Source organism: Molothrus ater, chromosome 1 (genome assembly GCF_012460135.2).
Source record: "Molothrus ater isolate BHLD 08-10-18 breed brown headed cowbird chromosome 1, BPBGC_Mater_1.1, whole genome shotgun sequence".
Classification (NCBI taxonomy): Eukaryota; Metazoa; Chordata; class Aves; order Passeriformes; family Icteridae; genus Molothrus; species Molothrus ater.
In genome coordinates this window covers 25,463,089-25,488,786 of record NC_050478.2, presented here as the reverse complement: position 1 = coordinate 25,488,786, position 25,698 = coordinate 25,463,089, and the positions used below count along the sequence as shown (strand labels likewise).

At 41.7% G+C, this 25,698-nt stretch overlaps 2 protein-coding genes across 9 annotated transcripts in view; one reads left to right on the top strand and one right to left on the bottom strand.

Annotated features, from left to right (window-relative positions):
* Positions 1-2,889, top strand: part of SLC25A13 (solute carrier family 25 member 13) — a 98,997-nt gene extending 96,108 nt beyond the window's left edge. For all 5 annotated transcript variants that reach the window (XM_036398403.2, XM_036398411.2, XM_036398394.1 and 2 more), the window contains 3 exons: positions 487-645; positions 726-816; positions 1,678-2,889. In XM_036398403.2, the coding sequence (XP_036254296.1) occupies positions 487-645; positions 726-816; positions 1,678-1,867 (440 nt within the window). In that variant the 3' untranslated portion in view covers positions 1,868-2,889. The remainder of the gene's footprint in view (positions 1-486; positions 646-725; positions 817-1,677) is intronic.
* A 6,283-nt stretch (positions 2,890-9,172) lies between these two features.
* DYNC1I1 (dynein cytoplasmic 1 intermediate chain 1) overlaps positions 9,173-25,698 on the bottom strand; it is a 186,495-nt gene continuing 169,969 nt past the window's right edge. For all 4 annotated transcript variants that reach the window (XM_036404674.2, XM_036404682.2, XM_036404698.2 and 1 more), the window contains exon 17: positions 9,173-10,129. In XM_036404674.2, the coding sequence (XP_036260567.1) occupies positions 10,019-10,129 (111 nt within the window). In that variant the 3' untranslated portion in view covers positions 9,173-10,018. The remainder of the gene's footprint in view (positions 10,130-25,698) is intronic.

The window sequence follows — 25,698 nt, the reverse complement described above, 5'->3', positions numbered from 1 at the left end:
GCTCTCAAGTGATGCTGAGCATGCATGCATGGCATTATCTGTTTCTTGGTGACATCGCTGTGTGAGGGGTGTTTGTGTGTCTGTGTTTGTGCCTGTGTACAGCCTATTCTAGCACAGTGTACACCAGGATGCCAGGAACCACAGAGAGGAATGAAAAGGAAAGGGAAATATCAACCTTCCCTCCAAAAGCTTTGTGCTTATTAACTATGCAAGTTTCTGATTAGCACTGGAAACTCCAATCTGTGCCTCCCATCTTGGCAGGAAGCATGTGATATGGTTGTTCCTCTGGGAGAAGCTCTCCTTGAGTTAAGCCAAGTCCACAACAGCAACCTCTTGTTGCTTCTCCTTCCCAGGTTCTGCTTAAATCAAATGTGGCTGGATTCTCCTGATGTAAGGAGGAAAGACCTGCTTCTCTCTGGATAAACTAGGTGTGCAGTACATGTGCCAAGGCAGTGGTACTCACCTGATGACTTTTGTGTTGTTCAGGTATGCCTGCAGCCTCTCTGGTCACCCCTGCAGACGTGATCAAAACAAGGCTCCAGGTGGCAGCCCGAGCAGGACAGACCACCTACAGTGGTGTTGTGGACTGTTTTGTCAAGATCCTGCGGGAAGAAGGCCCAAAGGCTCTCTGGAAAGGAGCAGGAGGTGTGTAAAAGAGCTTTGATTTTCAAGTGATTTCTGATTGAGGTGTTTGTCACTGAGGAACTCTCTTCTTTTCTTTCAAGCTCGTGTATTTCGATCTTCTCCTCAGTTTGGTGTAACTCTGGTGACTTACGAGCTCCTGCAGAGATGGTTTTATGTGGACTTTGGAGGAGTGTAAGTATGTGATCTCGGAACCTACCAGGGATCCTGAAGTTACCCTTGGTTCTGTTGGGTCTTGGTCCTCCTCAGAACATCGGAGGCAACAGCTTGCTAGGACATGTTGTAAAGGCTTTTTAAATATTATTTCAACTACACTTTACTGGTGGAGGTTGGGATGATATTCCAGTAGCTGTTTCATAGCAAGATATTACCATATTTTATATCACAGTTTCAAGCAGGGGACCTATGTTAGTGTAAACAGAGACAGTGGGAGGCTAAATAATGGGCTGGGGATGTAAGTGCAGGAAAAATGTGATTCCTGCAAGGTCAGGATACACTCTGCATTAGTCCTCATTGTTTGGTGGAGGAGCTGTGTCCCTGATTAGACAGGCATTTGACATCCAAAAAAATATATAGTTGTCACCAAGGTCAAAACAAATTTGTTGGCATTTCAGCTGTGCCTCCTGCCTTTGTTGACAATACAGGTGGATGTACATGTTTAACCTGATCCCAGAGCAGCTGCAGATTCTATGGATGTTTGGGGACAGTAGTTTGAAAGCCACCACAAAAATTACTTAAATTCTGCTATGTTGCTGGATTGGTTGTGTGCTGCAGCAAAGACTTATGAACCCCTGCTACCTCACACCAGTTTTGATAAATGCACTGCAAATTTTACCTAGATTTGACTGTACTCAATCAACATGAAGGTGCCTAACTGTTCTGGAAGGTTCTAAAACAGGCCATTTCTCCTTACATTGCAGCATTTTAGTTACTTACAGGGAAATACACTCAGATGTCTCATTAAATTTAGGGAGATTTTCGTGAATACTGATTTTACTCTATGGAAGTTAATTTATTCTTTTTATTATTTTGCAGAAAACCAGCTGGATCAGAGACAGTTCCTAAATCTAGGATCACGCTCCCTGCTCCTAACCCTGATCATGTTGGTGGTTATAAATTGGCAGTTGCCACTTTTGCAGGGATTGAAAACAAGTTTGGACTTTACCTACCTCGGTTTAAGCCATCGCCACCTACCTCAAAGGCCGCTGCAGCAGTAGGACCCTAAGTTTATTGCTGTAGGGTTTTTGTTATTAGTTGGGAAAGAGCCACTTTTCTAATTGGTTAATACTTTGTTCCTTTAGCTTCTCATCATATAAAAGATTAGCTTCATTTGAGTTTTAAGGTAATTTTCATCTTAAATGGAATCATTTGTCTTTGTGCTTCCGTAACCAGATCACTGTGAAATTCTTACCAGTTGTTTTAAGTTTGGGACCATGAATGTATTTGTCCACATCTGACATGTGCTTGTGTTGGGAAGACACTAATTTTAGGTTCTGTTTATTGGGGAGGGCTGGGTGAGAGCTGTGAACCAGATCATTTTACAGGCAATGCTCAGTTGCAGATTGCCAGGGCAGATGTCACACATCGTCACTCAAATGGAAAACTCAGTGGATATCACGGTGCTCAAAGCAGAATGATTTGGAACTGTGCATGTAAATTGGTTTGAAACTTGCTGCGTGTCTGTAGAGGTCAGCAAAGATATACTCGGTACCTAAGTCTGCCAGTACAGCTTCAGCTTTGGAAATCACGCACAAGTTCTGTTTCTGGATTGTATTATGGAGCTTTTATGTGGAACATGTTTTTGTAATGGAAACCATGTTTATAAATGTTTAGCCGTTGTATTATGTTACTGGTATCAAAATGCTCAAAAGAAAGTGTTATTGTCCATAGTCTTTGCACTTTATGGCAGAACTTTTGGCATTCTACTACACATACAAGGAAATTTCATAACTGGGTGCCTATCCTGGGTTGCTGGTGTTTGGAATTCAGTTTGTATATGCACTTCTATAGTAAAACGCTGCTTGTTTAAATAACTGCAATAGAAAATTCATGCACTGTATCAATGGTACCTGCCTTAACTGCTGGCTTGTAATTGGCAAATAGGTGGTTTCAGATTCTTATTTACTTCATTGAGTCAAAAGAGATTAAAATAGTCTAAAATAAAAGATTTTACTTAATTTTTGGTGCCTTGCACAGTGTTTAGAAAATTCTGTATTTATGAAGATAGAAATAAACCTTTCAAACAGATGCATACATGGTATTCTGTTATGGAAATAGTGCAGTACATCGAATGTCTTGTTCAGCTTCAGTGATAAAGTCAGGCTAAGATGAAGTTAATGTTTGCACTTGTAGGCTATCAAAACACCTGCAGCTTGAGAACAAATTACTACAATTCCCTTGCCCAGAAAAGACATCTGTTGGTGGAGATGTCACTCAGGAAAAAAGAGAAATGAGAAACTTTTTCCCCAGTCAGAAGCGAGGATTGAAGCTTTGATATTTTGATCTTTACTGTTGGGGGAAGGTTAGTGGTTATGAAGAGCCTGATCACTTAGTCACTTGAAGGTCCTGTTGGGTGTCTTCTATGATAACCTCTAAGATGAGGAATTTGGCTTTGCTTGTCTCCTTGGAGTGGGGGGGTGAGGGGTGGATGCCTTCAACCTTGGCTGTAAACTGAGGGAATGCACAGATGCTGTCTCTGCAGAAGAATGAGTTTGCTGTGCAATATCACACTATGCTGTAATTTGTGGAAATACTGAAATGGAAATCACTCTGATTTTGTATTTGGGTCATCATGAAAGTTATTCTCTTGGACTAATTTGTATTTTGAAGTTACTGGTGAAATGGAGCTCAGGGGTATGAGTAGCAGCACTTGTGTGTGAAGGTGAGGGAAGAAGATGACATTTACCTGCAGCTTCATCTTGGAGTCTGGCTAAACCACTGGGCTCTGACAGACAGCAGCTGCTTCCTCCCAGCCTTGTGTATCCGAGTGTCCCCAGACCACAGCTCCTCCATTTCAAAAATTGAGGGAAAAAAGCTCTTCCTTGTAATAACTCTCCAAAATTAAACATCAGGATTTTTGGTTAAAGCATGTCACAGAAGTAAAACATTCTCACTGGGCACTGCCTGTGCTTCACACATGAGATTTTAGGCTGTTTAAGAGCTGCTTTTATACTTCATCCCTTATATTTGCCTGATATACCGTATCAGGGGTTTCTGTGGAAAGTCAGCAGCTCTGGGAAGATGTCTGAGTGCAGAGCTGCACCTTCTCCCTGATCCAGGAGAGGAAATGCCTGGCCACTGGATGGGCTTGGTTGGCAGCTGCTTCCTCCTGGCTCATTCTGGAGAGGGTCACCCAGGCTGCACCCACCAGAGCATGTTCCTCTGCTGCCTGACACGGAACCCCAGCGCTGCCGGGGCTTTGCAGCCAGGCACGAAGAGGAATTAGAGCTGGGTTATTGTAGGGCTTGCACAACTTCTTGGCTCCTGTGATAAAGACCATTAGTTGCTTGGGTTCCACAAAGCCAATTTCTCTGCCTCCCGGTGCCCTCTCATTGCCAGGCCTGGCAATATATTTATGACTTGTTCTTTATTCTGGGATGAAGGGCAAAGCTCCCATCCCAGGAACGAAGCTCAGGCACTGCTCTCATATGGCAGATCCATCTCAGAAGGCCACAGCCTTTATCTTCTCTGAGCTGGGCTGGACTAATTCCCCACCCCACCCATGGTGGCCTTTCCCTTCGCCATTAACTTTCCTGGAGGATTGTTCTCTGCTTCTGCCCATCTCTTCAGGGTCAGTAGACAGCCGAGGTAGGGGCAGAAGTGTTGAAGAGCCAGTGGCTGCTTTAACACGAAGCAGAGTTCAAAACATTCCAAATCGTGCTGCAGCTCTGGCCAGAGCTCTTGGGGAAGATCTGTGCCCACAGTCGGCTTCCTCCAGACACAAAAGGATGCATTCCTGCTCTGAAAAGCTTGCAAGCCAAGAAATTGTCAGATTGCCTTGCAAACAAACAAAATGCCCTGAGGACAATGTTTGTCCTTTCTTGGTTTCTGGGTGAGTTATGCAAATGGATAAAAAGTAACCTCACTTGCTTCCTGCACTCCAGCTAACTCCCTGTGACAGCGCTTCTAGAAAAAAGAAACGGCGAAATACTGTGATGTTACCTGTCAGATTGACAGTGGGGAAGGAGTGTCCCTGAAGCAGGTACCCCATGTTCATGTTTCTCAGTCCAGCAGAAGCCAGGAGATGTTTTTCTGCCTGGTCCCTGGGGAATGGGTTGGGTTTAAGCTGACTTAATATCTTTGCAGGGATGCTTTTGTAAGCAAACATATCACAGGCTTCAAAAATAAATTGGGCAGGTTTTTCTAAACCTGCTAAAAATACAAAACCTGACAAGCGGCTCTGCATCATCTTAGGAGGGGACAGCCTGCTTGGAATGACCTTACCTTAGCCTCTGTGTGTACGTACATGTCACACTGCCTGCTGCTGAGATCCTCTCCAGTGGCACAAGGACAATCAGGAATCCTCCAGCTTTGCTGTTTAAACACTGCTGTGAAACTCAGGCTGGTTTTGTTTAAATCTTTGCTGTTTTTTGCATAAGCTAGAAGGCGATTTCCAGAGATAGTGATAATTTGTGAATTATTTAATGGTTGAGAATATACAAATCTCAAGATGTTTGTATTTTAAGTGTCTCCAGAGACCTTCAAATACATCAAATAACACAGAAGCAGCCTGAGATGAAGTGGTTTCTTTAATGCCACGTGCCATGTGGTGATTCTGCTTTCTGCATGGTGGGCAGCAGATAACTCAGGCTGTGAGACTGGGCAGCCTCGACTAGTGCTGAACCTGGGGATGTCATCAAAGTGTCTGTTGCCCTTCAGAGAGATGACATTTCAAGTGCAGTAATAATTTTAACTTCTCCTTGCACTGTTCCTCATTGCACCAGGAAGCAGCACTATTGCTTGCAAGATTCACTTCAGCTGCTGTAGTTACATTGCTTGGCCTTCCTCACACCCCAGGCTGTGCAGACACTGTGTACCAGACATGGTGGTGTTACTTCAGAAGTATCTTTGCTTATGACTTTGAAGGAGAACTGGTCCTGTAAGCTTCCCAAGGACAAGAGGCTGCTCTATAGCATCCTTGGGCACTGAGTCCTTCCTTAGGAGAGTGTCATTTGTCACTGGCCAATGGAGACCATCCCACTCCATGTGGGATGCTGTTTTGCTCTGTGAGAGGTTTCCAGTCTTCTGCTGTGCATGGTTTTTATCTACAGTTGCTAAAACTGTTTGGAGCTTTTTCCACCTGTCTTGTGTGAAAGAACCTATTCCTAGTTGTTTCTTGTTTCCATAGCCCTAGAGATGCAGGCTGTCATTTGTAGTGTGAGATTATGATATTCCAGGCCCTGGTAGGGGCTCTGATGTTTGCAGAAGTAGCAAATGTTTGGGGCATTGGTTTTGAGACTCAGGAGGAAACACCTTCCATCTTGAAAAATTTCTTATGGAGCATTTGCTGAGTACCCTGTGGAAAAAGCTGCAGCTCTTGAATCGTTGTAACCCAGCACCATTTGTCCTGCCTGCTTTTTCTCTTTGAAGTAATAAGCTACAGGTAATGCTGTGGAGTCTACTCTCAGCAGCAAAGACTTGCTCTGACAGCCTTTCCATGGAGATGTTTGTGGTGTTCCCAGACTTCAGAGGTAGCCTATTTCACTTCCACCTTTCAAAGATCCATTTGGTCCAAGTGCTGTTATTTACACGGTGGACCTGGCATTCCAGGCCTATGCTGAGTTTTGTGTGTCCTGGTCAAATTCCAGGTTGGCCAGTGCTGTGCACATGTTCTTTCAGTGTACCCTGGCTATCACCTTCTTTCTCTGTTACACAGGGTGTCTTGACCAAAGTACACATCATAAAGGTGAAGAGTCCTGCTTCACCTTTCAGCTAATGCCTCCAGCTCCCACCCCCAGTGCCACCTGTAATATCTCCCCATGTGCTTTCACAGCTTTTTTCAGAACAAATCAAACATCCCTGGCCATATCATTCCTCTGCCTCTTGCCTGTGCTGGCATAGCTCTGATCCTTGGCACTCAAGTCAAGGGGGACTCTGAGCTTTCCTTCAACCAATAAAGCAGAGTTGACCCTTCCACATGTACCTCACAGTCCCATCCTCCATGCTAAACCTCAGTTTAGCCTCTTCTTGCCACTTGCCTACTTCTGCTGTAGTTGGGTTTGCTTTTTCTCACCTCTGTGGTTCAGATGTGCTCTCCAGCTCAGTCTCAGCACACAGTTTGTCCTTCACAGAAAACTCACTTGCAATGGCTCTAAAAGAGCCAGGCTGTCTTCTGACCCATCCCACACCCAGAGCAGTCATGGCAGCATCCTGGCAGTGCTAGAGCATAGAACATAACCCTTTATGTTCTTCCTTCTATTCTCTGGATGTTTGTTGGCAAAAGAGACAGGATAAGATGATTTCTTTTTGCTGAAATTAAAGGATAATTTAAGGGCAGATTCTGAGTAACATTTTGTCATCTGGGCTGTTTTAGAAAGCCAGTGAAATGCAGCTATTTGTTTAGCAGCAGGAAAATCAAACAAACAAGAACTGTGGGAGATTCCTGGAAGGGCAGCAACAAGGGCAGGTCAGGAACTCCACTGCAGGATAATCATGAGCAGCAGAAAGGAAGTAAATGCTTCTTATTCTTGGGTGCTTTTCCATCTGCTTCAGCTGTGTGAAATGGTTCTTTCACGTTATTGCTCTGTATATACAAACCTGGTGATTTCTGTGGAAATTCAGATGTTTTCCTTTTTCTCTCTGTGTACTGTTGAACCCCACACACCACAAAACAAGAAAAAAAGGAAAGAAAAATTTCAAAAATTGACCTTGGTCATACTGATTTGCACACAGCAGCAACTGCTGAAGGTCTGAGAGGCTGCTCTTAAAACCATTTCAGAAGCTATTAATGCTATAAAGTAGGGAGAACTTGGACATGAACATGCAGCCCCCCCTTAGGTTCCAAAAGCTGAACGGTAATATGGAAAAAGTAGAAGCAAATTTGCCACCTGTTCCCACTGCACTGATTATGATGGGTGGGAGACAACATCGGCTGCATGCCCTTCCCGTTACACCACAGGCACTCTCAGGTGGTGTCCTCACACTTTGCCATGTGCAGCTACTCCACAGGGTGGAAAGATGGTGGGTTCCCACCTGTGCCTCCCATGATGGCAGTACTTTGCTGTGTATCCACCTGTTCCTGGTCTTGTGACCCACTGAGAACCAAGAGTGCCTCCCCCTCTTCCACTCTGCACCACATCTGCCTCATCCATGTACACAGTCAACACTTACAGTTTCTGAAAAGAAAACAGGGCAAAACTGAGGAAAAATCCCCAGAGATGATATCTAAACTGCTCCTCCACAGTCATTTCACCTGGCTGTTTGTTAGCATTCACCTTTAAGCTACAGAAGCGCTGCAAGTGCTACACTGGTTCTTCAGGACAACTCCCAAAGCACCCAGGGGAGCAGCAGGAACAAAAAGTTCTCTAACACATGGCTCCAATCTCAGAGTGCCACCCAAAAATGACTGATATATCTCTGCTGTGTACTAGGCCTTCTGGGAGAAGATGGTCCCCACAGCCCAGGGGCAGGACATTTTCATGGGCACTGGGTAATAATTGCAGGTTCCACCATGAAGATGAAAGTAGCCCATGCACTCTCACAGGGAGGTGCCTCTAACCACCAAGAAGATAAGGGAAATGCAGCTTTTCCAAAGGATTCATTTTCTCAGCCTACTCTGGCTTTAGCAGTGCAGACTTCCCAGTGCTTGGGCCATAGCCCCAAACATGATCAGATGTTGTGTTCATTCCTCAGCATGGCTTCCCAAAGATGAGATATGGCAATGAGATGAGAAACCTAATGTACAAGATCTTTCTTATCAAACTTGCAGGGTTTCTTGCTAAAATGGTTTACCTCCATGCCCCTAAATGTGAACCACTGCTAAACCCAGATGTCAGAGCTGTCCTCTGGCTCAGCAGAGTGTTGTGATATGGATGTATTGAGTGGCCTCACCGCCAACATCCATCTGGTCCACAGCACTCAATGAGACCAGTCTGCACTCTGTTTCCTTGCTCAAGACACAAGAGATTGTCATAAAGGAGCTTGTTCCTCTGTCCCCTGTCCCAGCCTGTCTCTCAAGACAGTCTCAGGAGGCCTTATCTCTCCTTTCCTTCTCTTTCAGCACATATGGCAGCATGCTGCTGCTCTGTATGTGCATGTGTGTACAGGTAAGCATGGAAGGAAAATAAAAATCAGCCCAGAAGCTGACATACAAAGCTTAGTGCTTGCCCATGGAAAATTAGTATTAGGGTCTGATCCATGCAGGTCCATTACTGGGCAGTCCCAATGCTGAAGGGACTATCTATCTATTTACAGAGCAGCTGCATGAGTTTTCTGTGCATCAGGGCAGTCACATTTACCCAGTGCCTCACCAGTGACTGGTAATGAACATGCTGAGCACTGCTGGCAAAGAAAGATCAACCACACTGCAACAGAACAGGCCTGATACATTTTATTGGCAATACTGGTGTCATACTTGGGAACCACAACCCTCTGTCAGACTATTAGTGTTAACTTGCATGACAAGTATCAGTGACCAACTGTATCTGAAATATAGTTAAAGTGCCTAGAAATAATAGGCATCTTAAAAAAAAAAGGAAAGGGAACTCATTCCATCCACTCAAGCCAACCTGTATAGATCTTACATCTTAAGCACAACTGATGTACTGTAGTTGTTACGTGGACTTTAATGTAACCTCTACAGCAGCACACAGACAATGCAGTTCTCTCATTATGCACATGCTTTAGGATCGTTTATTTTAATGCTTTCAAATAAATATGTTCCATGCAGCACACCGCAATAAATAAGGAGCAGCAACTTTCATATAGTACATCCATTCATAATGTAAGTCACCATGTGATACACCACATCTAAAGTCTTTGGCCCAGTCCCATACAGTGAAGCACACCACATCTGCACATAATCATATCTGGCTTCATATGGATTTAATAGGACTATGCCAGAAGGGCAATGTGAGCACAAGTTTAACCAGGGGTTCCTAGCTATTAAATACAGCTACTAAGTAGTTAAAAGGCAACAACTAAACCCATAAAGGGTTGATTTGTCTTTTCTTTCTTACTTTTCAGACAGAAATATAAAGTATGAAAATGCTCTGGATATTTTCAGCCTTGTGTAAAGCAGTGTGATTAACATGGAATGCTTTGAGCAATACTGGCATGTACACTGGCATCAAAAGCCACAGCAGGACTGATCTGACACCGAACACTGGCGCACTTGGCGGGGGAAGCTGCTGCTCTGGCGGGCGCTGCTCCTCTCCCTCTATGCCGAGAGCTCCACCGCCCCCTCCTCCTCGCTGTCGGCTCGGTTGGCACGGATCTCCACCAAGGTCCGGGCAAAGCGTGTCCACTCGTCGTTGTGTGGCACAGCCAGCTGCAGGACAAACCAGCAAGAATGAATTCAGACACTGCCACTGCAGAACTGGTTCTCACCCTGGCCCAAAACTGAGGCACCTCCTTTGAGGAGAGCTCCTGCCGCAATCAGCAGGGCTGGTGCACAGTGAAGCACCACAGCATGTGCATCACCGACCCGCTGGGGGCTGGCATCTGGGAACTGTGGCCAAGTTCACATGGCACACCTGGCAGTTTCCTATTCAATGAGCCTTTAGTCAGTGGCAGAGCAAAAGGTTTTATCTGCTTGATTTTGTAGTCTTGCTGCAAAATCTACCCCTTGGTTAAAATATTTCAGATTTTCCCAACTAGAATAAGACATTGGTCTCTACATGTACACACACGTATGTTTCACCTTACACACACAAGCTGGCCATTGGCAATCAGCAAGCCTGTGCCCAAGTGTAATTGTTTGCAGGACCCAGGTCAGTGTGCACAAGGTAACAGAGCTTTTAAAACACTCTGTTGAAACTATTTTCCTGAAGTTCATTAAAGCTCTAAGTAGTAAAATAAATATATTGTGTTATTTTAGTTACCCTCCTCTATGTTAAGGAATTCACAGTTTCAGGAAACGCATTACAATGGAAATGCTATACCAACTGGATACTGCGTTGCTAGTCTGATTTTTTTATATCATCATGCAAGATCCATTTCCATTTAATACCATTGATGTTTCAAATGAAGAGCTCTTGAACATTAGGCTTCAAGAGGGACATGTAATCTAAATAGCTGAACTTCCAGACAAAATGCTTTAGTACTATGGCAAAATAATACTGCAGTCATTTCCAGCTGGATCCAATACTGCAATTTCTGGAAGATAATGCAAGCTGGGATTGAGATAATTAAAAAGAAAAAAAAAAAACCAAAACGAAACACCAAAACAAAACAAGCACTTTTCTCAACTTTGTTTTCATTAAGCCAAATTCCAGAAAACAGCAACAAGTATCCACATGATCTATGCAAGTTTTTACTGCCCTCCTGAAGCGCTGTGATCACGTCCTGCATATAACACAAAAGAATAACTGTTTCAAGGCATTATGCACTGCTTGGTACTGAAGAAGGCAACTGTTTTGGAAACTACAGGAAACTATAATAAACTGCTGTCCACCTTAGCAAATGGATGCTTTTGGACTGAAGAATGGGTATAACCATAGCTAATCCAGTCTGTACCCCAGTATTCAATCTGAACTGATTTAAATATTTTAATACACCACAAGAAGTGTCAAGCAGATGGTCAGCTAACTGTGTCCACGTGGCACTAGTAGATCATAGGCATATCATAGGCATATCATGAGTCATATGGTACACTGTACTGGAAAACAGTCAAATTATTCTCTTCTCATTCTATCTTGACTGGATACATAGAATTGGAGACTAAGAAAAGGACATGACCCAGCTGGGAAAAGAGCTTGTGTGTACATCTATGACCACCTGTGTGTGGAAGCTCCACATACACTGCTGCAAGTGTTAATTGTAAGGACAAGAATTTGCAATACAAGATCTAAACATCTCCATATCTCACTGCTGATTATCAGGTTTTTTTTTTTCAATTATTTTTTCTCTGACTTTGCCTCTACATCCAGTCTTTTGTGGAAAACACAGTGTGTTTTTTAATGCTTCCCATGTATTATACATGTATTATACATGTATATCAGTGACTGAGTTACATTATGAAGGGCTGGTGTGCAAGTTTGGGGTTTTGCCTGTTGAAACACCAAATATAGCACAGTTAGCATTAGCTCAGGCTACAGGCTGAGAAATGCAACCTGTGAAAAAGCCATGTCAGCCCAGTTAATATAGGCATCATTGCAGTCTCTGGGTTTTCCATTCTTTGCCTTCCACTTCTGGCATTTTTCTCCTTTACTTCTCCCAGGAATGGAGACCAGAGTTACAAGAGTAAATCATTTTAGACAGCTGTTTCTCATGCTCACATACACAGATGTGGATCAGAGGTGACCTATATTTGAAAGACCACTCTGTTCTTTCAAAATCCTTCAGCAGAAGGAACTGTAGCACCAGAAGAGAGGTGAGTGCACCAGCTCACAAGTACCTGTAGCACATGTTTGGCCACAGGCACACACCTAGACTGGCTTCTGTGTAGTAGGAAGGGGCAGTGCAGAGATCCTGCTATCAGAGATGGAACCAAAACCAGCTGTGCAACCATCTCTCTGTTATTACTACATCTCCTAAAAGATTTAATTTCTTCTCATGTGTACAGCATTACCATTTGGTGAACTCTTGAATGAAATGAGTCTCACTGATTTCAAGTAGAAAAATCTTTTAAGTGGAGCAATATCCTAAGCAAAGGACTTTCTGAATTTAATAAAGCATCACTGCTCCTTGTCTTCTAGTCTTTAACAGCATTACATTGTATTAAGTGGCTGAAAAAGAAAATTTATCATTCTAAAGAAAAGAATTAAATATATTTACAACATTGAGATTATTTAATTGCCTTTACTCCACAGCATGGCCACAGACAAATAAAATCAAAGTCCAGGCTATTAAAACAACTTGGTATCTCACACTTGAAGAGTCTCCCCAGGAATGTGTGCATTACATGTGCTATTTTTAGATGACAGTATTAGCAATGTCTGGGCCATTTCTAGTGACTCAGTTCACAAAGCAATTAATGACCAAAGTCAATACCTTTAGCACAGAGGAAAAAATATTAAATGTCCACATGCCACCTAATTCCTTACAACTTCATCTTATTTTACCTTATTTAATCTCATGCACTGCATCATGCTTTAAACAAGGGGCCAATCCTGCTAATAGACTGTCAGTAAAATAAACCTCTCTAATATAAATTCTTCAGGGATGCAGAGGGAAACCTTGGCAATAATAAAGTCAAAGGAAAAATTGTCTTTTATCCTCCAAACCCATTCTTTCTGAAAAGGCCCCAATACTAAACCACAACAGTTTTACAGGAATAGACCACAAATAAAAACAAAAGTATCCACAAACTCCAATTCAAATTCTTTTCTGGACTAATGCTCCCCTTCCAGTCATTTTCCATTCAAGCTCCTTCATCTGGGCGCATTGTCATCCACAAGTGCTGGAGACCCATCTGTGGGATCTCCCTCTCAGCTTTTCTGCACAAGTTTTTCCTGCAAATACCAGGGCAGAGGAAGAAGAAATGAGGAGTTACTCCATGGAGGAAGGGCAGAGGTTTAGAGCTATCTGGGTGTTCCTCAATCATGTGACAATTTTTCTGTCCACTTCCAGTTACTACAAAGCAGCATGTGTTAACTTTCATATCATGATGTTGATGCAGGGTGGAAATGTTCACCAAAGCATAATAATATAATAACTTATTTGGGTCAGGTTATTGAATGAACTAATGCTAAGGTATGGAGCAGAACAAGAACATAAAAGCTATTAAGTGTTTTTCCTCTGATCCCTTTACAGTGAAAGGCAAATGCTACCCATGCCTAATTGATTGACTGAATTACTCACATTGCTTCAGCTTTAACATCATGGTTGCATCAGAGAGTAATTCTAATGAGGAAAACCAGTATTATCTATGAAAATGGCTGCCAGGATCTTCCTGACAAGCAGCCGTCCTTGCCTTACTGATGTATCACCATTCTACATGATTTATCTAGTACACAACTGAACTGCGTCTCACAGAGCTCTTGAACCTTCTGAAGCTTCTGTTTCTTGGGAGATCACTCTAGCCAAGCACTTCACTAACCTGTCAGCTTTCCTGCCCAAAAACATGCCCTGCTCCTCACTAGGACTGACCAAGAAGATGCTTTATGTGCATTGGTAGGCATGCGACAGAGCGCCCCATCCCTGAGGCTCAGCAAGGAGCACAGGCAGCACCAGGCATGTGAACTTCACCAAAACCAGCCTCCTCCACCTCCTCCTGGAGCCAGAGGCTTCCTCTGTGTGCAGATCTTCCCATCCATACACCAGAGATTTGACAAATACAAGCTGTATTTCTTTGTTTTCCTAGAAACTGTGCAATTAGCAACTTCACTGAACACTACTACTCTGAAATCTGTGTGACAGAACTCAGGAAGAGGAGATCCTCTTGATTCTTGATGCTGTCAGAGCTCTGAGACAATCCCAGCAAGCAGAAAAGGATCAAAAAAAACAGTGTCTGAAGGTACAAATCAACATAAATTTCATTTACAGATAAATTAACACCTCCTAGTACATTTGCTCTTTAAAGTTAGGGAAAAGGAAAGAAAAGGAAAAGGAGAAAAGGAAAGAAGCAGAGAAGGAGAGATTTTCAGACAAAACTCCCAAATCTTTAAATGCGCCTTTTAAAGGAATCTATCCAGATAGTTGAAACAAGATATTACAATGTATTTCAAGACTTTTGTATATTTCCCTCCTATCCATCTTTTTTATGGCTGAGAGTGTTTCAGCTGAATTTGTCCAAATTCCTCTATAGCTTCAGTTTCTCTAAAAAAAACCACTTTGCAGCCAATGAATTATTCATTGAGGATATTTCACTTTACTTCTGGCTCCTTGCCTCTCCTGAAGCCTCTAAATCTTTGGGATGGGAGTGGACAAACTCTTCCTGTTTTCATCCCTCTAAGCTCTTGTCCATCACAGCTCTCCTTGGAGGGCAGTGGACTCTCCTGAGAAAGAATCAAATGCAATTTCAGCAGCAGCAGCCACCTCCACTTCAGAGGAACCAGCTGTCCTATAAGCTCAAAGGGAGCACAGCTGTCTATGTTGAACCTGTTCCATTTCCTTTTAGTGACTGTACCTCATGGGCATATTTCCCTGTCACTGAGACACTTAGCTCATAACCTGCGCCACTGATCACTGATGAAATTATTGGGTGATCCTAGTCACCACTTTAGCAGTCACTCTTTTTTTTGGCCTCACCTAGAGCTCAGAAGCCTCAAAGTAAAAACAGCCATAGGGAGAACTGTAGCATTGTGCCGTTTATACGGGTTTTATTGTAAAGTTGGTTATTTTTTATTAGTTAAGATTTGGTTTGACCCTCGGTTCTCCCCATGTTCTCCCTCATAATGGTTTGTTCCTCCCACCAGTTACCTGTCCATCATTGTAACCAATCCTCTTTCATTTCGAGAACTTTCTATGTCAGTCTTCCCTTACCTAACATATGATTTGTCCCCTGAGCCTTTTCCCTCCCCTGGGCCATTCCTATTGGTTCAGTTGTGTCCCTCGCTCATCCCCTGGGCTTCGTTCATTGGTCCCTCGTGGCTCCTCGTGTCACAACCTTCCCCTTTATCAGTGCCTCCTTAATGGGTTTTTCTTTGACGCCGTTACTGGCCCGCCTGGGTTAATAAAGGCTCTGGGCATTCATACGTGTGTCCACTCTTTCCTTCGCCTCGGTGCTTCGCAGTCGTGCTCTCGCCTGCGTCACCACGCCGCAGACGGAGCCACTACCCGGGGCTCTGGCAGAGGACCTGGGAGTGGCTGGGATTCGTGGTCTCCACCGGTCACTCCGGGAGCGGCTAGCCGGCACCCGTCAGCTCCAGTGGCCGCGGGACGAGACTGCAGAGAACCTCCTCAGCATTGTCAGTGACTGCAAGGTTGCTGTGAAGGGGCAAAGTTCTCCAACCAGCACAGCCTGTAACACTCTGATCCACGCATCCCATGGACACAGGTGTAAGTGGAGAATCTGACAAGGAGCAGCCACACCAGGGCTCACAAGATCTGCCAGAGCCTGTGGTTGCAGCCGGCACCGCCGCCCCCGTGCCACTCGCTGTTTTCAATTACACGTGTGCAGACGAGCCGGCATGGTGGTCCGAGATACACTCCAAGGGTGATAGCAGTTCCCAGTTCGAAAATCTGTGACCCATTCAAACACGTCGTGGATGCACAATGCTTGTTCTGATCTAAATTGATGGCTTTCTTATAGCTAATCACTGTGCTCCGAAAGGTCAGATACTTCTGATTAACGCGCATCTTTTGTTAGTTACATTCGAGTTGCTGTTTGGAGGCAAAGGGTGATCTTATTTTAGACAATTCTGTTTACTTGTCTCTGCTTCCACAGAGCTGTATATGCCATAAAATCTCACATCTAGCAGGGAAAATAAAAACTATATAAAAATTGATGTTCCAAAATAGCCTGTTGCTATTACAATTTTTTAGAAGAGCAAGTTAAACACTCTTTGAAGAGACAGCTAATTAATTTAAAACTTAAAAAATACTCAGATTAATCTGAGTTTGTGGCAAATCTGGTGAACTAGTGACTAAAATCTCAGACTTCACAATAAGTTTTTTGTGTATGTGGCTTATCACCATTTTAATATTCCTTCAAATCAATTTAACAGCATCATCAAATAAACACAGCTTCAGGCAAATGTAGTTTTAGCTGCATTTTCTCTGAGCAAAATTTTCATCAACCTATACTGTCCATATCTCTAAGTGCTGAAAAGAAGTCTGCTGCAAATACTTCAAGCAATGGATTAACATCTGAATGTAATGTAACATTGTAGGTAAAAATGTGTTTCATGATGATAAACTATAACTACTTGAAGTGGATGATTTCTAAAAAGTAGAACAATCACTTGCAGAATGAGGATCACAATACAAACAGTAATGAACAATTATAGCTCCACTTTCAGAACTGATCCTATCTTTTGGAATTCAACAGATGTTTTGTCACTATTGTTGAGGTGAAAAGAGATATGAAAATGTAAATATTAAACCTCTTAATACACACATAGAGCAGGCAGGAACACACCTATTCTGGCCCTGGTCTTGCCCCCCAGAATCAATTACAGGCTGCCTTTGATATTTTTCTCAACCTATATAGATATTTTATTTCCTGAAAAAGCCTATATTTTTTCAGGCAACACCCTATGCCACACACATGGATGGAAACAAAGTGGGAGGTAATACGCAGTGAAATGGCCACCAAAGTAACCAAGAGCACCCTCTCCACATAACTAAAGTACCACTGTATTTAACTCTTGGGAGAGCTGAGCATCACTGTTAACAATGGATGAAACCACTGGCAGGAACTCAAACCCCACATACTGCGTGCAGATGATTTTAATAAGATACAGTGTTTAGACCACAAAGGATACACTCAAGAGTAGCTCTATATATATTTGTTTACTTAATTGAAGGGGTGGAATACCATAGGCAACCTAAATACTGCATTTATTCTATGCACAGCAGTCAGTCTAGTGTCACAGACACAATATATACACCACCCTTCTATGAAGTTAATTACTTAGCCCTCATCTAGATTAGCGTCTGTTGTGATTTATTTCTTTGCAATTCACCAGCAGGATCTGATTTAACTAGTGCTGCCTTAGTAAAAAAAAAAAGACAAAATATTAGCTTATATCAAAACCCCCCAACTTAAACAAAAACTCAATCAATTTTCACCAAACTATTTTTTCTTCTAAGAAGAACAGTAACTTCTGAATTGTCACACAGTTGATGCTAAATTATGTTTTGAATACCAAGCTAAACAATAGTGTTATTTTAATAATTTATATGTTATGTGCAAAGATATGCTGTACAAAGGGCCTACATAGGAAATGAACATTTGAATGCTCATTAATTCTTTTCCAAACTCAGTACTCTTTGTCTGCATCCGTCATCCCGATGCCAGTCTAACAGGAGAACAAAATAAAACATAGCCTGTAAATTATACTTACATGACACATAAATGCATGTTAACAGAACATTAAGACTGCAGACTGTAACACTTCAAAGATAGGAAATGTCAGAGTTAGGACTAACTCCCTTAATTTGAGCATGTTATTAATTTTGTGTTATGGTACTGTCTTTAATCTTAAAAAAAAAAAAGAAAAAAAAAGAAGAAGAAACAACAAAACCTGTGCTAGAACCAAACACCAATTATGGAAAACTTCAGCCTGAAGGATTACAACTTGATAGGGCATATAGAAAAGAAAACAAGGAAGTGGGAAGTATTTTTAATTGTAGACAATGCTACAGTTCCACCTCCAAAACCAGAGTTGGCTTAGGGTCTCCTGAATTAACCAGAAATGATGTCCAAGCTATCAAACAGATTTTGCTTCCCTCAATTAACATATCAAAATGCTGCACTTGATATTGACTACAGAGGATAAAACATTCAGCAATCATCAGTCATCTTGAAAGAGTTGACTTCCAACTGAAATTTCAAAAACTTTTATTTACTTAAATCACCTTTTTTTTAAATATTGTGGCTGACTACAAGTTTATAGCTTGCTCTTGAGCCCACTGCTGTCACCAATCACATTGGAAGGAGCCTCTCTTACGCATCTCCCTCAAGGGATACTTTCAGTGGCAGAGAGTATTGGCCTGTAAGACCTTAGAAACAGAAGAGGTAATCAGCAGAAAGAGCATTTGCCATGCTTGAGGAAAGCTCACAATTTTGCTTGAACAGAGGTAGTGCCCTAAGCAACAAAGTTCTTGCAGTTGCCACCATTCCATTTCTTCTGTAATGCCACAAATTTACAGGTGGATTGACAAAAACAGTGAGGCATGCTGCCTGCCCTCACCTCCCCTCCCATGGGGATCTCAGTCCTGCTCCAACTGTCATTTCTCAAAGTCAATGAAAAGTCTGGAATTTTTTACATGCATTTCAGGACATTTAACATTTGGAGCTAAGGCATCAGGATTTCTCCTCTACCAAATTACGTTATCAGTTGTCATCATTGCACAAGAAAGCCTAAAAATACTAAATGAACTGAACTAGAAGGTAAGGAGCCCTCGACCTGTTCTTTTCAGTATCTACTGTTTTGGTTTTTTTTTTACTGACAACTACATTGATTGGAAGAATGGGTTCATCGTTCTCACTTGAAACACCAGGGCTTCAGCTTGTGGGGCTGCACTGGCAAAGGTGCCTCACTGGAAAATCAGCTGCATGAAGGATTGTTGCCTCAGGGAAGAAATAAATCATACTCAGCTTGCTCCCCCTCCAGACCAAGCTGGCCATGTCCATGATTCACACCAGGAAACCTGTCAGAACAGGAACTGTAAAGGACTTCTGCCACAGCTTTCTGGCTCTCAGTAGGCAAATGGACTCTCACCACAGCAGCTTATAAACTGCTCAAAGATTTTAGCCAGCAGGAGAGTTGCTGCCCTCTCTGAGATTTTGTACACATCCCGTTATCTGCAAGAGCTCATCCATCATGAAATAGCAGTCCGTTTTAATTTGTTGTTTCTTTTTTTTTTCCATTTCAGACACAGAATCTTCCATCACTTCAGGCACTGCAGTATAGATTTCACATTTAAATTAAACACAGAATATAGAATTTTAGCTGCAAAATGGGATGTATTAAGGCCCAGAGTTATCCTCAGTTGATATTTTAAGTGTTACTTTCAGAGTCACAAATTAAGTATTTTTCATATGTTCAAAATACAGACCATTCTGTGTCACCCTGGTTTTTTAAGATTTTCTAAGCCTTCTGATATTGACATTCTTGCAGTGAACTTTCTCGCACACTTTCTGTAAATAACTCATTGTTTTGCATTCCTTTATGGAGGAGGAGAGAGTTGATAGACTGTTAGTTTGACCAGTGTCATTGGAGAGGTGTCACTGTCACCCTCCAATCCGCTGTCACTCTTAGAAAACTATAAATATTGGAGTCAGAAAATAAACTTCCCTTTTTCTTTAACCTTGAGAACGGTGGTGTGCTTGTGTTCTTTCGTGTCCTATAGCGACAATTCTGCAACCCATAAAGATTGAAAACATAGTTAAGGATTCTCAAAATGAAAACTGCTACTGGATGTGACAGGTTGAAACCACAGAAGCCCCCTGAAAAAAAATTAATTATACAAAACAGCTCTTGTCTCAGAAGTGACACCACAATGATAAGTCATGGATTTCTATGAAATTTGCAAATTGCTGCACACAAACTGAGCTTAAACTAAATTTCATACTTGTCAATTCTCCTCTTCCATACTCTCTGTTACTTAAAGCTATGGACTTTTTCAGTACCATTTCTTTTTACATCAGAAAGGGGGTAAAAAATTTCAGAGAAAATGCCACCCAATAGACTAACTAGATATTTAAAATACATACTCTGTGACACAGCTAACATGCACTGACTACAGCTGTGGTCCCCCAGAGAGCTCCACAATACAGCGTTAGGATAGGGGCAGACCAGCTAAAGCTGTCTCAGCTACAGCTACCACAGAAAGCCTGGACCCAGATTCTCTTTCTAACTAAGCCTCTTGACAAGTTTTCAGGAGAAACAGTAACTGAGGAACTAGAAGTGAAGCCTGAGTAGTGTCCATGTGCACAGACGGGTATGTCCCATCTGGGCTTCCCTTTGCTCTTTTTCTCTTGCCCTTTACAGCACTTCCCAGCTCAGCAGGAAAATACCAGCAGGAAGACTGTTACACAGAGCTCTCCCTTCTCCCCCTCCTGCAGGCTGCACTGTGCAGAAAGGGAATGATCTCTTACAGATTCTCTTCTGCTGCTCTCATCACTTCGTTATCTGAGTGCCTTCCAATAGTGTATTAAGCTACATGATTAACTCCTGTCACATGTGGCTTTTTCTCTCTGATCCTCTCTGCAGGGGGAGGATCTGGGCCTTTGCAAAGGAAAAGGAAACATAAGTCAGCTTTAAAAGTAGTGTGCAAATGAATAAAAAGGAATAGGGCCAGAGTTTGGTTGGTTGGTTGACTAGGTTTCTTAAGGTTTTTATTTCATATGATGAGAAGTTGAGTAATTCTTCGAAAATATATTTGTATCATTGGAAACTCATGTCTTTTTACCCCATGAAATTCAATGGGGAGCTACTAAGCTGTCTCTGGAGAACTGCTGAAATATTTCATCATAAGCAAGTGGAAGCTAAGAATAAAGAATCAAATGAATTTTTAAGATGACCATTTAAAACTCCCACCCTTTCTGTCTGTTTTCACTAATACCCATTTAATTTCACTGTCTAATCAACAAATGAGAAAAAGAGGTACTTTCATAAAAAATCTGACACTTCCTCCTTTAATTCTAACAAGTAACATTCAGACAGTAAAATGGAAGTAGAATTTCATGTCCATTTATCTACAGAGAGAAACAGAAGAAACTGTTGTTGCCAGGAACAACCAAACATCTGGGCTTGGGCAGGAGAGTGACCCTGTCCAACAGGCGTGACCCATGTCTGCATCACACACAAGCACATCACAAAATCCTGGGGACAGGCTCCACTGTGAGAGGATGCTTGTCCCAGTGTCTCCACCCACTCTGGGACTTCAACCTTCTGATAGTTGAAAATATTCTTCTAATTTTTGACCCAAATGAGTACATGGCCAGCTTGCAGCCACATGCCATGGTGGCAGCATGTCCTCAGCTCCAATAGGTCTCCTCCTCTGGCTCCAGGCACTCTGCAAGTACATGGAACATCTATATTGCCACCAGGCTCACGCTTCTCTGGCTTAGTCACACCAAGTTCTTCTGTGCCTTTCTACAGGCTACTCTCCTCTCCCCATAACCCATATCCACATCCCTCTCTGACACATTTCAAGAGTTCTTTTTTAAAATAAAATACTTTCTAAAACATAAGAATAAGGGATTTTGCACTCCAGTGCAGAGTAGAATATGACCTGGAAGAGATAAATGGGAAAAAAAGGGGAAAATAGATGATAGACGGTGGATGAGAGGCTGCTTCTTTTATAACCAAAAGTGAAAAGAGCATTTGCACAGTTTTGATCTTTTAAACAACACCAGTTTTATGAAGCTGCTTTGTAAGTCTGAAACCCACGATGAGGGAGACTGAGAAGGGCAGAGAGCCAGTGATGCCACATGATACGCAAGAGGTGGCAGAGAAAGGGAAGCACAAGGGCCCAGGCTGGCACTGGAGATAAAGATCTCCAATCCTCAGTAACCAGCCTTAGGTAACTCAGATTAATTAGATCATGGCTCAGTTTTCCATCTTGAAAAGTACCTCCCTAATAAAGATTGTTATTAGGAACATAAGCCTCCATTCCAGCTCCTTTAAGTACCCAAACAGACTGAAATAACAAGGTAACTCATATCCCTTTCCATTTCTTATCAGACTAATACAACCTCACTGACAAGCAAACAGCCATCAATAGGTGTGTATAGGGAAATTTATACTCAGAGGTATAAACTCAAGCATTTCTATGTATGGATGTAGCTAAGCCTCATTTTAAACTGTAGAAGTATATAAACACTTGGTTTTAACTTATCAACATAACATTGTTTCTCTACAGAGGAATAAACCAGTGCTTACATAAAGACCTCAAAGCATTCACAGTAACCTAAAGTAATGAATATTGTAATGAGAAACACAAGTATTTAGGGTGATAATGACTGGACTTTGCTCTACTTAGATCAGCTCACCCCCTATGGAGGCTACCAAAGCTTAAAGATTTTATCACCCTAGTAATCAGCAATGGGTAATGGCCTTCATAAAACACAGTAATTAAATTGACTGATTTCAAACTAGTGCGTTTTTTTCATTAGGGAGTTCTTATTTAACCTACTTCAAAAATCCCTTTGTGAATACAGACTATATCAGTCAAAATTGAAATGATGAGGGACGAGGAGCTTGTTCTGCTCAATATTTCAGACATTATTCAAGTAAAAAGCTGAAGTTCCAGGTATTTTTTTTTGCCATCTCTAAATGCTTCCAGTTTTAAAATCTTTCAACTTATAAAACTGGGGGGAAAGAGGAAGCAAATCAAAACCATAGTTCTTTACATTTTCCAACAATTCTTAAGAGATTCTGCTTTGTTAAAGCATGTTTTTAAAATTCTCTGAGGCCAGGGTTCCAACCTCCCTAGCAGAAATATCAACGGTGAAATTTAATTATCCTTTATGCCTGGATTCTGCATGTTGTTGTAACTCCTGTGTCTTACTTAATCTTTGAATGTTTTTGAATAAAACTTGGTTGTAAGCACAACCCCTTATTATTGCTCAAATTTGCCTTCATGATATGTGTGTGAGCCATTTATCTGTGTTCCAAGAATACTTGTAACTCCACACAGATTTTAAAATAAAATGTTTTATGGTGAGTCTCAACTCTGCTTTTGTGGCAAAAACATTTCCCAACTCAATATATGCTCTACAGAAGCTTTATGATGGCAAAAGCAAACCTACTGGAAAATCTACCTTAATAACTACGTGACACAAAATCTAGCTTTGTATTTCTCTCTCTGGGCTACAGCAGCTTTTAACTGCATGAAAGAGATGCTGGATATGTGTTTTCTGTATGAAATCTACAGTGAAACACAAGACAGAAGTACAAAGTACAAATGCTTCCCCACTCTAGCCAGAAAAAAAAAGTGACTCAATAGTCATACCAAAATGTGAGAGCTGGTCACAAATATACTTTTGTTTCTGTCTAGAACCCTAAAAATCTCAGAGCAGCTGTTAAAGGCTGCTGGAATCAAAGGAAAATATTTTATGGGCACCAGTGGGATATCCTTACTGTACTACTTCATCCATGTACTTCAGGGCAGTTACCAGCTCCTCCCTCACTGGTCACGTACTTGAAAATGAGATATGGGATTAACACCTATGATGCAGCAAATGGGGAAGTACACCAACAACCTAACATAGTGGCCCTAAAAAGGCTTAAAGCAGTATTAACTCTGAAACCTAACAAAGTCACATAAACATCCATAGGATTCTGATGTCACTTCAAGGAAACAAAGACAGAGGTAACAACCGTACAAAGAATCCCAGGAAACTGCTTTGTTGGCAGAGCCAGTCTTCCTGGATGGTTTTGAGAAAGACATTTTCTTACTTCTCTCCAGTCCACCTGTCACACTAGTTGCCTGTTAAAAGCATGACTAGAACTAACTGTCTGAAAGACTGCCAAACAGATGCAATAGCTTGTCCTGTAACCACTTTAGCAAAATAATGTACTGCATTATGCTCCTTGTGATTGCAGTTTCAAATTCTGTGATCCTATGCTGCAAACTTGTTTTATATTTTATTAGAATGAAATAATAAGTCATTGACTCACAGTTTCTATCTACATTCTCACAGTGCAAGCAGAATATGACCTGGAATAGATAAACGGGGGAAAAAAGAAATAATAGAAGGTGGATGAGAAGCTGCTGCTTTTACAAGCAAAGGTGCAAAAAGCACTTGCAATAAGCATGGTAAGCAACAAACATGGTTGTTAGAGAATATTTATGACAGCAGGCACTGTGTAACATCACTGAAGCGTGCACAATGGGAGCAAGCTTTCTAGAAAACAGATCTGCAAAACAGACATGCAGTTAGGTCTAACTATCAATCACCTGAACATGTGAATAAATCTCTAGGCAGTGGTCCATGTTCTGTTAAAATCAGCTTCTACCATACAGAAAACTTGCTGCCCAGTAAAGAAGCCATAAGGCCAAAGGAGCTAAAATGTATTATCCAAGCTATCATAATAATAATATCACAACCTACTATGCCAGCAGAAGTTTGAAATGTTAGATCTTACAGAGATTAAAGTGTATATACAATGATTGGTTATATGTACTAGTTTAAGATCCCATCACACTGAAACAATTGGATTTTTGAGTGTTTGGGTTTTTATTTAATTTCATAATTCACATTCCTTAAAACAGTGCTTACTGATCCACAAGAGCACATCTATATGGACTGTTTAAGTCTCCTCTCTGCTGGAATTGTGTGTGTGTAACTCCCATTAATGCTAATGGGCATAAAGCACAAGCATAGACGAGAAAATAGACCCCTCACTGTGAAAATAAATGTGTTCAGTTATTTTCAGATGTGATGCCAAAATCAAACAACTAAAACTACATAGTCAAAGGAGATAACACTATATAGCCTAACTGAAAGTGTCACCATTATTTTTAACTCCTGGTCATGGACCCTGCCATGTTCTTCATGTGTCTGACATTTCTTGTTGTCATAAAGACTATGACTGGATAATATATCAACATGGGTCAAATTCTAATTCTTACACAAGTGAAAACAGCCTCGATCCCACACTCCTTACCTTCACAAAGGATGCAAGGTTAGGCCTTATGTCTTATGTTCTTCACTTAGGTCATATGTTTTCTTTTTATACCATATGGGTTAATAGCAGCAGTAAACTTTACTGCTCTCTAGGATAGTTCCTTAAAACTGTGATGAATCTATCAAAGTAAAAATTCCTACCACTTAATTTTTTCCTTAATGGTCGATAGCCTGATGTTTTCTGCTCTGATTAAAATTCACAGAATCAATGCTGTCTAAGAAATAGGTAAGAAAAACTGTTTATCTAGTAAGGTGAAATTCAAAGATACGATGCTGTATTAAAATACAAATATAGTATTTTTTTCTTCTGCTGGAACCAGTGCTTTATGAGTTTACAGCTGATCTAATGTGACATTTGGAACAGCTACAAGTAAACAAAGGTTTTTAAAAGGGTGCAGTTTAAGTGGAGCATTAATGGTTTTAGTGAGTGTATTTAGGGTCTTTGTAAAGTGGCCTGCTGACTTTCTAATGCAAGTAATCATGCCCATCTTCCCAAATCAGGGAGATGCACCTTCAAACAAGTGGATGCTACTGAGTTATCAGCCAGGCAGAGATGAGTTCTTCCAGTGATGAGGCCTTTTCAGAAGATGATGTTGTAGGAGACGAGGAGAGTGCTGCTGCTGAAAGGTCAACTTTCACAGCTTAGTGCC